Source organism: Melitaea cinxia, chromosome 13 (genome assembly GCF_905220565.1).
Source record: "Melitaea cinxia chromosome 13, ilMelCinx1.1, whole genome shotgun sequence".
NCBI classification, from domain to species: domain Eukaryota; kingdom Metazoa; phylum Arthropoda; class Insecta; order Lepidoptera; family Nymphalidae; genus Melitaea; species Melitaea cinxia.
The window spans coordinates 11,139,628-11,155,198 of NC_059406.1; the positions used below are offsets into that span (position 1 = coordinate 11,139,628).

Here is a 15,571-nt window from a genome sequence, read left to right on the forward strand (position 1 = left end):
ATTTACACATAGAAGTTATTAAAAATGCCATGAAATTGTAATAAAATATAAAATTTGATAAAATTTCCTAAGATGTATCATGAGTTACAGCTTATGAGGGCTTATAATATATTTTTTATATTCAAATAAATACGATACTCAAAGTATTGTGACGCATTAGCCCCGGTTGACCTTATATACATTTTTAACTGATTCTTTAAATTAGCATAACTTTTTATTTATGAACCGATTGACATGAAACAAACACTAAGTATTAAGTAAAGCTTACCACAATAAATTCGTGAAACTATATCTAAATCGGATAAGCTGTTTTTGAGATTAGCGTGCACAAACGCACAGATAAACAGACAAAAATTCTAACAAACATTGTTTTGGGTGCTATTTGCGTTGATAAAGGTCCCAGCATTCTTTGGCATATATCTTCCATGTACAGACAAACCAACCGGTAAATTATCATTATATATATTGATTTGTACGCACCACGTAAAATTCCATCATAGAATAAAAGGTTATGACAATTTTTAGTCATAAAAATATGAATGAGTAAGAAAAAGGCATCCAAGCGTTTTCGAACTTTATTGATACATAGTTTTGTAGTAGTAATTCTATATAATTCTTGGAAATTTAACGAAACACCAATAAAAGTGAGCAACAGGTATCAATTGTTTTTACAAATTAAAACTTGTTACACATGTAATAGAATAAAGCAATAGCTTAATTCTAGAGTTTTACCACTTCAGAATAAAATACAAAAATAACTGTACAATCATAAACACCATTAGGGATTTAATGTATACCCACTCAGATAAGTTTAATATCCTCCTAACCCCTATAATAAAGAAGCAATTTACTTTGCCAATCCTGTTTAATTAGGTAGCAACACAAATAAATTAGTGTTCAATAACAAAAAAAAAAAATATTTCTTATCATCAATTTTAGCTTTTTTTGTATTTAGCATTTTTATTTATACAAATTGTACATTATAAGCATTAGAAATTTAAAAATTATTATTATCAAATTTCCAAATACTGTAAATTATAATAGCACAAAATTAATTTATATTAATTGCCAGGACTGTCTTCATCACTCATTTTTAAAGCAAAACTATTTACATAACCTACATCGTTTACCTAAATATACGTGAACTAAAACTATGCATTAATGTACCTTTACAGATTGAAGATACAGGAAAAATAAATTTAAGTAATAAAATTATATATTACTTTCAAATATACTAAACAATGAAACGTTTATTATATAACCTTAGTCCAAAATTTAAGATGGTATATTTCTATTTAGAAACAAATTAATATACCTAAAATAAGAAGGAATGAATTTAAATTATTTAATTTAAGAAATAATTTGATAATTACAGACATTATGATAGTGTCTTTGACTGAGTTTATTCCATTTGTTGATTTTCTATCATTTTAATTATAGCGCACCTGCACCACGTTTTGAAATTAAAATAATATAATATGACATTTTGCTGTCCGAGAAGAAAAGTACAAGTAGTAGTAAGACATATAGTGTGAATGAACGCTACACACATTTTGTGTTTTTTATAATTATTCAACATAAAACTGAATAAAAAATCGTGATTAATTCAAGTCTGTGGTTTAAGTGAGTAAGGGTTACGATGGCGGCCGCGCGGATGTTAGCTCATAGACAACTGCCCAAGTGCCAGTAGCCTTTCCACTGCTGCATTCACATCTCCAAATGTTGCAATAAGAGCTGTAAATAGAAGTATGAATATGTAACATATTATAAATCTGTTTTCCATTACCAACTAACATAAATCAGTCTATAGTGTAAGTTTGTCAATTTGAAAATATTTAGTACTTACGATATTCTACTAATAGACAATACAATAAGGCAAAGTACATTTAACTAATTAAATCAACATTTTCAATTACTTAACAATGTAACAAGTTTTGACTTTTGTCTTAATAATGTTATTAAAACTGTACATATAACAACAAATAGTCAAATAAAAGTATCAAAAGTCAACAATCCTTGTCTGAATCAGTGAAGGAGCAGTATTGTTCTACAAATTACATACCTTGCAAATTAGCATCACGGTTAAGGAATCCCATGGCAGTCAGTTGCTCAAGCTGTTGAGAGTAGCGTTGCTCAGGTGGTTGTTGTGAATTATTTTGATTATTTGCCATTGCCGACACCATTCTTTGCATAAACTGAAATAATTTAAAACTTTATATAAACTAAAATAATGTTAAACTTGTAAAATATTTATAAAATAAAAAGTTTTAACTATCACTATAGTGTAGTTTGCTTAATAAATGGTTAATGGAGGGTGTATGTACAGGAAGGTGGCGAATGCTAGCGCAACCCCATTTCGCCCCACCCAGGCAGACGACTGCTCACACGTGGTGGTCAGTAGGAGTCTGACATAACCCTCTGGCCCCCACGCTGGAGGGTATCCATGATGGATTTTCCACACGTAAAAAAAGGGTGTATGTATAGGAAATACCATTAAATTGAATGTCCTAAGTGTGTATATGGTTCTAGCCCAGGGGTCACCTGAGAAGGGTTTCTTTAATATTATTAATAAAATCTTTATTATTTTACATTTCTTATTATAAATTATATATAATATCCTTTAGCTGGGCACAGGCCACTTTCTGCAGGTTAGTTTAGGAGAAGGATTGAAGTTTAATCCACAACGCTGCTCCACTGTGGATTGGTGGTGTGTATGATAAAAACCGGGACCAACAGCTTAAAGTGCTCTTCGAGGCACAGTGAAGAGATTAACAAGGACAGACATCCAAACTGGAAAGAAATATTTGTAAATACAAATATCCATCCCCAGGGCGTTGTATCCGGAAACCGCTGGTGTGTAGGCGCCGACACGGCACACGTACTACTACACACTACAGAAAAATGAAGTATGTACCTGTGTAAAGAGCTCCGAGTTCTGTTGTTGGCGTGCCTGAGGGGCGGCTGCGGGAGTAGCGGGGGTAGTGGGGGCGGCGGGCGGTTGAGCGGCGGCAGCGGCCGGACCGAATCCTAGGTTGTTTACAAGGCTCGGCGCTGCTGAACGTAGCTGTTCCATGCCTTGTTGTATTTGCAGCAACGCGTTCAGTGCCTGCAATTTGTTTATTTATACAAAATAGTTTTTATAATAAGGGAAGCAGAACAGCTATCTGATTTTACATGGCTACTGTCTCTCATGGACATCTGCAATATTAGAGAAGTTTTGGGTGCTTTGCCAGCCTTTAGGGAAAAGATGTCTATATGTAAAATTAATGCTTAAAAACTCCTAAATTATAGCGTTCAGGGAAAACAGGAGGAAGGTCATTCCATTTTGTATACTTTTATCTTTACATGTGTATCATCATTACAGCCTATACAGTCCACTGCTGGACATAGGCCTCCACAAGTTTCCGCCAAAAATAACGTGAACTCATGTGTTTTGCCCATAGTCACCACGCTGGGCAGGCGGGTTGGTGACCGCAGTACTGGCTTTGTCGCACCGAATACGCTGCTGCCCGTCTTCGGCCTGTGTATTTCAAAGCCAGCAGTTGGATGGTTATCCCGCCATCGGTCGGCTTCTTAAGTTCCAAGGTGGTTGTGGAACCTTGTTATCCCTTAGTCGCCTACGACACCCACGGGAAGAGAGGGGGTGGCTAAATTCTTTAGTGCCGTAGCCACACAGCACATGTGTATACATTATCTCAAATAAAACTACTCAAAATAAATATAATTTGTTTAATTTTTATCACACAGTGACCACGTCACTTCCATCGGTCCGAGATAAGTTATCCACGTCGATCAAGGGAGTATAAGGAAATCGTAAAGAGAGACAAACTTCTTAGCATTCCATGGATTCATCGTGCGGTTGCCGGGTCCATCGTGTGGCAGAGAGAGAAACTCAGAGCAGTTCCCAGGACTTGCAACCTAGGTGTAGGTTTAAGAAGGACCTCTTTGAGATGCGCATCAACGCTCATCTACACTGCTCGAGTTGCCCGCTCTGCCTAGCCAAACTTAGTAGGAACCTGTTAGTGCAGCCTTAGATACTTGTTCTAAAATAGAACTTACTGCAGTTTTCGACAGGCCAAGATCTTTCAGAAGATTATAGAGAGATTTTGCTGAATGAAAATGAAATTCAGAACGCGTTGCCACATATTTCGACCAGTTTTGTACAAACTTTTAGTGGTGATAAATAAAACATTTGTCGTGGTAAGCCATATTGTGTAATAATTCGTTGCTAATTTATGGATTAACAATATACTGCTGTTTAGATAGAATTTAAAGTCAATGTATGAGAGTAATTGGTGGGTTTTTAAGAACTACTGCTATTCATGTGATGGAATAAGAGGTTAACTTATAGCATTTACGCGTACGGAGATATTATTTGGCGGGAAAAATTTTGTTAAAATTAAAGTCTTTTAATAGCTATGGCTTAATGCAAATCGTATCATCATTAAATGGTCATTGTCAGAGTTCTTATTGGTTGCATACGAAAAAACCGTTACTAGGCTGGTAGTACCGTAGGCTCCTTATAGGGCGTAGATACCCGCTAAGAACGAATTTTACGAAACTCGACCTCTAAGGGGATAAAACGGGCGTTGGAAGTTTGTATGAAAGTCCTATGTTTTTAAAGTAAGAGACTTAAAAATTTAAAATGTATGGTCTATAAATGGTATGGAGGTGTCCTAATAATGCATCGTAATCTATATATATATATATATATATAAAAGAGAAAGGTCACTGACTCACTCATCACGTGAACTCAAAAACTGCTGGAGGGTCCATCCATGCAGGATGGACAAAGATGAAATTTAGCAGGGAGGTAGATTATAGTTAGTAGACGCCCGCTAAGAACGGATTTTGCGATATTCCACCACTAAGGGGGTTTAATTGGGGTTGATAGTTTCTATGAAACATATACAGCAGGGTCGGTTTAAAGGAAAATAACCGCGTTTCCAACCCTATGTGTTCAAGAAACATTAATATTGATCACTTATAAGTAAGACAAAAAAATATTTTATACAATATCTAACCTTTACGTTACTAGAATACTTTTTTATTCAACCCTGTCGTCACGGAGTCACGGAGGAGCGTGCGTTACGCTATTCCGTGGCATATATTTACGTAGAACCATATTAAAAACTAAATTGCATGCAGTATATTTTAAACATATTTACACTACAATACTAGTATTTAATTATTACTACATTATTTCATACCATAATTCTGACGAATTCAACGAACCATTATGTTCGACGCGACGCGCGCTTCACGGGGACGTAGTCGCGGGCAAAAGTTAGTGTATTATAAAACAAAGTCCCCAAAAGTGTATGTGATCGATTCCCTCAAAATCTACTGAACGGAATTTCATGCGGTTTCACCAATGGCGAGAGAGCTTCAAGAGGAAGGTTTACGGAACGGCTAAGTCGATTTTGATGAGAGCTTCACTGGAAGTTTGCCGGGAAAACTTTGTGACACAGTGATTTCAACGCGGTCGAAGCCGCGGGCACAGCTAGTATTTGTATAATCTGAATCTCGGAAACGGCTCCAACGATTTTCATGAAATTTAGTATGCAGGATATTTCGGGGGCGAAAATTAAATTGATATAGCTAGAATTCATTTTTATAAAATGTCGTTTTATCCCTGTTTTTGGACAATGAAAAAATGGCTACAATATCGTTAGAATAGGAAGGTGGATTTCGCAATTGTCAATAAAGTTGTAAGAGCTCAGTTAGGAAAGCGGCCGATCGGGATCAATCGAGGAGACCACGGTTCAAATCGATTATTTTTTACTCCTGATCGATTATTTTTTCTTTTTTTTTCTAATTGCACTCATGGTTTTTTATTTAAATAACTAGTTCATATTTTTTATTATTTTTTCGGTAAAATCGGAAAATATTATTCATATTTTATCAATATGTAATTCGTATTTAAATATGATTTCCAAAAAACACGATTTACTAAAAATACCGAGCTAAGCTCGGTCACTCAGGTACTATATCTTAAGCGTCATGTATAAGATTTAGTATGTAAAAATGAGGGTGACATGTTCAACCTGTGAACAAACTCTCTATAAAAAAATAAAGATTAAAAAAAAAAAACTATACTGTTGTTATTGTAATGTCGGGGCGTTGAAAAAGTTATTTAAGATTGTTATTGTAAGGGCAGCACTGTGAAAGTATTGTACGTCGTGTGAGACGATATTGTTAGAATAACAAGTTATGGGTTTAATTACTGTACTGCGAAGATAATGTTAAACGCCATAACGTCATTTTTTATTACAAATATCGAATATGATGACAGCTCTATCACTCTGCCACCGGTGACGCCGTCATATTATACGTATAGTATAGTCGCGTTAAAAATATAGTGACTCGTCGATGTTCCTTAATTTAGCTACAGCCCTTAATCAATTAAAATGAAGTATATTAGAACGCATCAATTTAAAGTTGTCGTTCCAACGTACCTCCTATTAAGGTAGGATTAATATCAAAGTTTTAGCGCCTAAAGGTAAGGAACCAAACACGAAAGGCGAATGAGTAACAAGTTTTAGGCGTTAAGAGCGACTGACCAATAATTTTGTACGACAATATGATTACCTCATGTCTTGAGCCTCACTTCTAGCACTAGAGACAAAAAATTCACCGTTTCTGAACAGGTTGAAGGTCACCGTCCAATAGCCGATGTCAGTAATTAACTATACAATACAAAATAAGGTGTGTAACTTACTTGTGGATTAGACATCATTTGTTGCATTTCAGGATTTTGTAGCTGTGCAAGCATCTGTGGCATCATTGTGCGGATCTGTTCTTGTAGTTGTGGGTTATTTGCAAACATTGGGTTCTGTAAAAAAAAAGAGAAATCGGTATATGTATAAATATTTCTATATTTATTTAAAAAGAGATCTCTCAACATCCTTCTGGATTCAACTTGTCTCAACTCTTTTGTCAAGCAATGTCACATTTATAGGCAATGATCGAATATCAGTCTACATGCTTATGTTTACTGTTTTTAATTCACTAGTTATAAATTCATGAGCTGTTTTATTCAAATATATGTTGTTAAGTCCTATACTTAGGAGGTAGCTCAACTTTCAGAAGGATAATTATAATTTTTTTTTTATTACCTGATTAATGAGCTGAGATGCCATTTCAGGATCGGCAGCGAATGCCTGTAGCATACTATTAGTGTATGGAGCAGATAGCATTGACTGCACGAGGCGTGGGTTCTCCGACATTTGTTGCAGGAGAGATTGCATGCCCGGAGTGTTGATTAACCCTGGAACAGTACCACCCCCGCCACCAGAAGTAGGATTAGAACCTCCGCGTTGCCATGGATTTGGTAATGGCTGTCTATTCTCTGCACCCTGCTGGGGATTTGTGCCATCTAAAACAATAAAATATTGTCAATTTTGTTATTTGATTAATTATCTTATTTACTGCATTTGAAAAACAAACATATTTATTAAAGGTATTTTATTAACAAATATCTGGTCTTCCTCTACAGGTATTGTTGTAAAGTCATAATATTGTTTTTTTTTTTGTTTTTTGTAAAAAGATAACAATATTATTTATAGATTATAAACTTTCTCAACAAGTAAGCATTCTAATGCGAATTTTTTAATGAAAGTCAAATGTGCAAAGGTTAACGCATTTATGTACTTTACTTATTTGTAATACAAAGTATCTAAAAAAGAATCAGTCTATTTATACTTTAATTTTACAATTAAAATTAGTAAACCGAACTAAATCAGCCAACAACGTCCCACAGATTGCCAAACACATTTTCGTTGTGGATTTTAACCCTCCACAGAGCTCTACTGTGGGTTGGCGGAATAATTTTCGTATAGTGAGTAAAGGTCGCTATTCATTGTCCATTATAAAGTTTTATGTACTCTGCAAGTTACAGTGAGACATACAAAGACACCCCAGTGAAGAAATAAATACTTGTACCAATAATAATAACTATATTGTAAACACATTCGGTCCTGTTGAGGTGATAACTTACACCACTATTAAACTTTATTCAAACAATATCCAATGAAAGAGAAGATTACGTCATCTTGAAGGTGAAGAATATTAAGAAATTTATGAGGATCGTTATTTTAATATGTTACTGTAGTAAGTACTCATAATATTAAATGATGTAAGCAATCTAGAAGTAATGTATATTGTTGTGAGATGAAAATTAAACATGTACATATAAAATTAAGCATCTGTGTGACTTACTTAAAACGTTTGAGGCATGATTCATGTTTTAATGGCCTTTAATTTTTTTATTAAATATTAGTTTTTTAATGACTTATGTATTACCTGAGTTGTCGACAAGTCCTGAAAATGGATTTCCTGCCATGCTGCTAGCTACATTTAACATTGGTTCCTGGATGTCACGGTACATACGCTGCAGAGCATTGTAGCCACCTGGAAATATTTTTAAATTAATATAACTTTTTTTAATATGTATTTGACACATTATTGTTACATTGTACACAAGTTATGTACAATGTATACATTAAACATCCATATATTACTTTATTATATAAAAAACAACAAACTTTCATATTATACCTAAATATGTTTAAAATTATAAACATATTAATTTTAATTTTCACAATTCAGTTAAGGAGTATATAAATATTATTATTGTAATACCAGGTATGCTTTCCAAGTTAGACATAGCTCTGTCATGAGATCTCATTAATTCTTGTAGCATAGCAGGGTTTCGTGCCAATTCCATAGTTTGGCGTAGTAGTTCAGGATTGTTTAGCATGTGGCTGATTTCAGGGTTTCTCTGTAAAATTACAATAAATGATTTACTTTAAATATTATTCAAAGAAATTTTGTATTAAGAGTAAAGATAAAAACTTATTGAATGTTTGTAATACATCTAAATCTAAAAATACGTTTTCTTTTAAGACAAATCAATTATTTATTCAACTCTTCTATCATTATAATGTTTTTATGTAATCATCATTTCAGCCTATTACAGTCCACTGCTGGACATAGGCCGCCAAAAATGGTGTGTACTCATGTGTGTTGCCCATAGTCACCACGCTGGGCAGGCGGGTTGGTGACCACAGGGCTGGCTTTGTCGCACCGAAGACGCTGCTGCCCGTCTTCGGCCTGTGTATTTCATTGCCAGTAGTTGGATGGTTATCCCGCCATCGGTCGGCTTTTTAAGTTCCAAGGTAGTAGTGGAACTGTGTTATCCCTTAGTCGCCTCTTACGATACCCACGGGAAGAGAGGGGGTGTCTTTTATGTAATATGGAAATATAATGTTATTTATTTTTGGTTGAAATGTACAAAGGATATTGTTGATCAAATGATATTATTAAAAGGGAAGAGGGCTTAATTCAAAGTATATTTTACTATTTCTTTTGAGGAATATACACTTCCGTTTCTTTGTAACACAAACATTTCTATCAAGCTTTTCCTACAAAAATCAGTTGAAAACGGAGACGCTTCTGAAACTTGAATATTTCTTGAATCACTTATAGTTGGTAAAGCATCTCGAAAAACTTCTGTTAATAGCGACATTGAACTTTTAAATAAACATTTGTCCTCTTCTACTTTAGTTGATAATGTTAAAAAACAACAAAGGCTAAATTTCCTTTCATCGTTTTCAACTTCTAATTTTCCACAGTTTACCTCTTCTTGTTTCACCAAATGTTGCTTCGAATGAGGTTAGTACCGTACTTATATGTATAAGCCGTAATATGATTATTCTCATCATAGATATTATTATTCTTGTTTTTGTACACATTCTAAATTATACCATCACTTATTGTAAATTCCCTGATGAGTGTAAAGATGCTCAGACTATTCTGCTTCCTAAAAAAGCTAATGCTGCCACTGATTCTGATTGCCGACCGATCTCTACTCTTCATTTTTACAAATAAAAAAGTTTGGTACTTATTCACATTGCTAACTTCTCTGACAGATTGGTTTCTCAGTTACCTCAAAGGGCATCGTCAATGCATATGCTCTGATAAGGATTTCTCCTAATGGTGGTACTTATTCACATTGCTAACTTCTCTGACAGATTGGTTTCTCAGTTACCTCAAAGGGCATCGTCAATGCATATGCTCTGATAAGGATTTCTCCTCATGGTGGTACTTATTCACATTGCTAACTTCTCTGACAGATTGGTTTCTCAGTTACCTCAAAGGGCATCGTCAATGCATATGCTCTGATAAGGATTTCTCCTCATGGTGTGACGTCTAATCTGGGGACTGTACCTCAAGCCGGCGTTTTTCCTTTCTTCCTTCCTTTTTTCAATTTTTATTAATTCAATTACTGTGCTTTTTTTTCAGTATCACACGTATACAAACGATATTCAATTTTATTGTCATTCCACACAGGATATTGTAAGCGCAATTAATATGGACTATGAAATTTTTTTTGAAATGAGTAAGCAATATGGACTTAGTATCAAACTTTGTAAGCCGCAAGTCATTGTTATCGGCAGTCTAGGCGTGATCGTAAAAATAAACATTTTATTATCTTATTCTTTATAATGGTACTAGGTTGCCTCACTGTCAGAAATCTCGGCATTAATTACGACAAGACACTGATATGGTCGGATCATTTAAAACCATTTAGAAAAAAAAATTATACAGCATTGAGCTAGTTATGTCGCTTTAAATCTGTTCTACCAATCCCTTCTAAAATTATGCTGGCAAACTCTCCTCTCTTATCTATTCTTGGTCATGCAGATGCAAGCTTAGAAACTTAAAATCCTGCCATCCGGTTTATATTTAGGAGACTTATGCTGAAGCTACCCGTATATAAGTCCAAGTATTTTGGTCAGTCTATTACTGTTCAGGCTATTAAATTATGGACTAGTCTGCCCTGACCCATTAGGGAGGGAGGCTAAATCACTGTTATGACTTTTAAAAACAACATAAAGGATCACTATCTTAAGATAGAAACCATTTAAATAGTGTTATATGATGCAACTTTTTTTAGAATTTTTGTTTATATGTATATTTGTATTTAGTTATTTCACTTTACTTATCTTCAATTGACATTTATTAATTACTTTATTAGTTTATGATAGAAAATATATTACATTTTTTTTATTTCTTTATGTATTTTCTTTAAGTATTAGATGGGGTTCCCAAACTTATTTTGTCTTCTGCCCACTAAGAGAATAAATTATTTTATAGTGCCCCCTTTGAGCAATCTTTTAATGAATATTAGTTGATGTTCACAAGTTGTAGTCGAGAGTCCTTATGGATTAAATGACAAATCGCCCCACCCCCCCGCCTCTACACAATGCCACCTTTTTTTTCTAGGTCTCTTACCCCCCCTTTAGTACTGCAGCGCCCACAAGAGGGTGTTATCGCCCACTTTGGGAAACAGTGTATTAGAATGTAGAAATTTTGTATGTAAGTTTATTATACAGCTACACCACCTATCCAATCTAGATATTAAGTTTTTCTTTTTATGTTTGGGTCTTCTGGAAGAAATGGCTAAGTAGACATAAGTCTGAACATTGGTCTTCATAATATGTAAGTACCACATTTAAGCTTTGTTTGTACTTTGTAATGTATTTGTGGTGAACAATAAATTTTTAACACCTTTTTATCAGCTTCTGTTTAAAGAAACTTTTACACAATTCTGAACTGTACTACAATATTAAATTGAGTTCAGAAGAATTTTTTTTTTCTTTAATTATATGTTGAAAATTTTCATAATTTCTTAAATTCATACTAATAATATCACACCATGATTGAGTCACCACTGTGACTAAGTCATGTTTTTTAACTGTAGGAATGACACAATTTGGCATCATTATTTTTTAACATATTAAATTATTGAAATTTGAGACTTTGGTAGTGCAAGCAATATTGTTGCATATCTGATTTCTTGAAGTGAGTGTATACTTTTTAATACCACAAGTATGGGGAACACACCTATGGTCCACCTGAATTATTATTTTTTAAATTAATAAACTATAACTTTCAGATAGATATGCCTGAATGGTAAAGAAGTTTTATGATATAAAATAAACAGTTAAATAACATTTATCTGTTAGATACTGCTATAATTAGGTCTGATAGTTTACAACTGATGACAAAGGTCCTATAAGATGTTATTAATAATTACCAACTAAAATCAAGGTCAGCAGTTTATATTTTAAAATTATTTAACAGAAAAAGTGCTTATGACATAAGCCTACTTCATTTATTTTCTTAAAAACGTCTTAGAAGCTGTCCAGTAACTATATCTATATATTAATGTTATTATTCACAAATTTTATACAATTAATTTATTTAAGGAAAAAGATTATTATTAAGAAGTTTTTATACAAAATCTGCATATAATATTACCATATAGTATATACAATTTATACAAAATGAACTAATAGAATATTTTAGATAAAACTAAACCTTACAAGATTTTTTTTTAAGTCTGGCTCGGTTTCATATTTTCAATGAATCTAAGATAATTTTTATAAAATGTTTGCATTGTTTTAATTTTAAACTTAAAAAATAGAATTTTCTCTGTAAAGTTCTTTAACACTTTAAAACCAAACAATAAAATTGGCTGACACTGTTTTAAGATGTTAATTATGTTATTATTTACTATACTAGTAAAAGTTTTATAATTTTACTTACCGCCATCAAGTCCTGCATCTGCGGATTAGATGTAATCAATGTACGCATATTTTCTGGATCATTCATCATCTGTTGTACTAACGGATTATCTAAGACTTGTCTTAACATTTCTGGGTTGGACAAAAGTTCATTTTGCATGCGGGCCTAAAATATAAAAAAAAAAAAAAAATAATTCACTGTTTGAACTTATAATATTAATAAATTTAGTAATCTCGATATTCCTTTACCTGTAGATCCATAAATGTACTTTGTCCAAGACCCAAGCTCTCGAGACCAGCCAGACCTCCAAGCGAGTTTAATCCAAATGGTGTTGCACCAATATCGGCTAAAACCATAAAATTACAAAATTATATATCGTTTTGATTGGTAAATCTAAATTAGGAGTTATGTTATTCATAATGGTTGGTCTAATACGAAAGAGTGGTGAATGAAATTGACATATTAAACTTCACTCTACAGACACAAGAACACTCGCATACATTGAATCACACACTATATTCATGGCGATCCCATTAAATTACCTGGCGGACGACGAGTCCCAACTTCGGGCTCTGGCCTTGGAGGGGTCTTGATAACAAGATGAACTGTCAACCCATCCTTAATGTTGTGCTGCTTTAGTGTGTCAGCGTCGTTCATTATTTTTCCAGCAAAAATGAGGCATAGCTGCTCCGGTTCAGCGTTGAATTTAGGAGATAGCACTTCTTTAAGCTGAAATTATACATTAATTTACTTTCTTGCCGAATAATTAAAGAAATGTCATCAGTGATTGCGTATGCAATATCTATGTTATTACGCCATAAATAAGTAGCTTAACGTCTCAGTACTCACTTTTTTAATATCGGCATCCTCTTCAATTTCTACTTGCTGCTTTTCTTTAGGCGTTTTTACGGTAATTGTGATCTTTTTGGGTTCGTCCTGGCCTTCTGCCATTTTATCAATTCTAGATGACTCTGTACTTTGGCGGAATAGCAAATAGTAGCACTCGATTTGACGACTTTGCGATACAAGCAGATAATACATAAAGTTGCGTTCTGAAATTTACGTTACATACAAACTTCATTTATCATCATAGCAGTAATTTCACTAGTCAATTACGAAATATATATAAGAGAGACAAACTACTAGAGAGACTAGAGTTAACAAAAATGGGCTGATTAGCTTCTTTAATATTATAAATTTAATTTGACTTTAATTATTATTTTCATAATCTGATTTATTATAGAATTATCAATTTAGCACACACATTGGTTTTTAAAATTACAGCAATTATTGTTTTGAACAATTTTATTTTATATCACATATTTTATTATATAATTTGAAATTATATGTAAAATGAAGGTAAAATGATAAAATTATTATTAATAATAGTTGTTTGGTGACAGCTGACAAAACAAAAACCGGCGTACCAAAATGCAATTTTACTAACAAAATTTTAATGAAATCGTTCAAATTAAATTAGGTATCTATCTATTTATAATTTTTTAACATCGCTATTTATACTGTGAGAAAAATGTTGTTCCGTTAAATTTTATTTTCAGCAAATCTTCATCTTATAACTAATTTTTAATTTCGGAACATCGAATTTGAATTCAGCGAAGAGTTCAGAGAATGCCTTGTGCAAATATTTGTTGATCTATTTATAAACCTAATTTTAATAAAATAAATGGAGGTTAGTTAATTTGGCTATAAATATTTTATTTGTAAATTTACCTATGTATTTGCGATTTACCTTGTAACATTACACTCCTGGGCATTGGCCTCTTTCTCCATGTAGGAGAAGAATCAACTCAATCCAGAACGTAGTCACAATGGACATATTCCATTATTCCCCTACTGTGAGTAACGAGTGTTAACGATCAATCTCCTTCGTGTATTCTCCATTCTACGTGACATTGGCAAAATCATCTGTGCTCATTTGGCACTATTGAAAACCCTAAAGAAGAAGAAGAACGAATGCTATCAAGTGTATATGATAGCAACCGGAACCGACAACTTAACGTTTAAGAAATATTTATACAAATACAAATATCCATCCGGAATCGAAGCCACAAAACGCCACCGTTTAGGCACGTACATGGCACACGCACTACTACACCAGAGTAGTTGTTTGTTTGAAAGTTCTTCATTTTTTTTTATGCTACAAGCGTGTTATTTATTCAGTTTATATAGTAGGTATATACAGGTGTCTTAAAACTCAACGTCAAGCCAAAACGGGGTGATAGGATTGATTGTAACTATCATGAGGAAAATCAGAAAAAAAAAATCTACTCCGGTTTACTTTAAAGCGATACTGGGATCTGCCTTTTCGCATTAAATGTGGATTCGCCACATGCCACCCGTGAAAATAATGTAAGTTTATGTAACCATCTTTTTTAAATGCAGATTCATCTGACCAGAGAATTTTTTGGATGAATTGGGGATTTTCATTATGCCTTTGCAGCATTGTTCTACAAAAAGAAAACCTTTCAGGATAATCTCGCTCATGGCAAACAGTCCACTATCCATCTCTCTCATCATTTTGTCGTAAAATTAAGAAACTACCAAGAGCTTGTGCGAATCAAAAACATTTGAACTGAGTAAAGTGGGTTAGCAAAAATCGGGTTACTTGAGGTTACTATTTTTTACTCGTTTTTTTACTATGAAACTAACAACTATTGTACCATTTTATAATCCTGATTAAATGCGCAAACTTTTAATGGCACTTGCTAAGGCACTTCAGTATTTTTTTTTAATGGGGGCCTTTCAAAGTCGACTAATATTGAAAAATTTAAATTCATAGTTCAATAAATAGTCTTAATTCTAGAAAACTTGGGGCAATAGTGTTATTATTTTTAACTGTAGTTCTAGAAATGTTATTTAAGGTTCCGGTTTCAAAGTTTAAATGAACATAAAAATTAACCACAATAACCGAAGGTAAAGCTTTAGATTAGGTAAAACCGAATTTCGGGACCTTGAG

The 15,571-nt window shown here is 33.4% G+C and overlaps 1 protein-coding gene across 1 annotated transcript; it reads right to left on the minus strand.

Annotated features, from left to right (window-relative positions):
• Positions 1 to 561: 561 nt before the first annotated feature.
• LOC123658809 (ubiquilin-1) lies at positions 562 to 13,634 on the minus strand. Its single transcript, XM_045594109.1, has 11 exons — positions 13,444 to 13,634; positions 13,137 to 13,323; positions 12,843 to 12,940; positions 12,616 to 12,759; positions 8,644 to 8,782; positions 8,305 to 8,412; positions 7,119 to 7,378; positions 6,722 to 6,835; positions 2,915 to 3,106; positions 2,063 to 2,195; positions 562 to 1,734 (listed from the first exon to the last, which is right to left on the minus strand). Exons 1-11 carry the CDS (start codon positions 13,543 to 13,545, stop codon positions 1,658 to 1,660), a joined length of 1,554 nt encoding a protein of 517 aa, XP_045450065.1. The 5' UTR covers positions 13,546 to 13,634; the 3' UTR covers positions 562 to 1,657.
• Between the last annotated feature and the right edge of the window lie 1,937 nt (positions 13,635 to 15,571).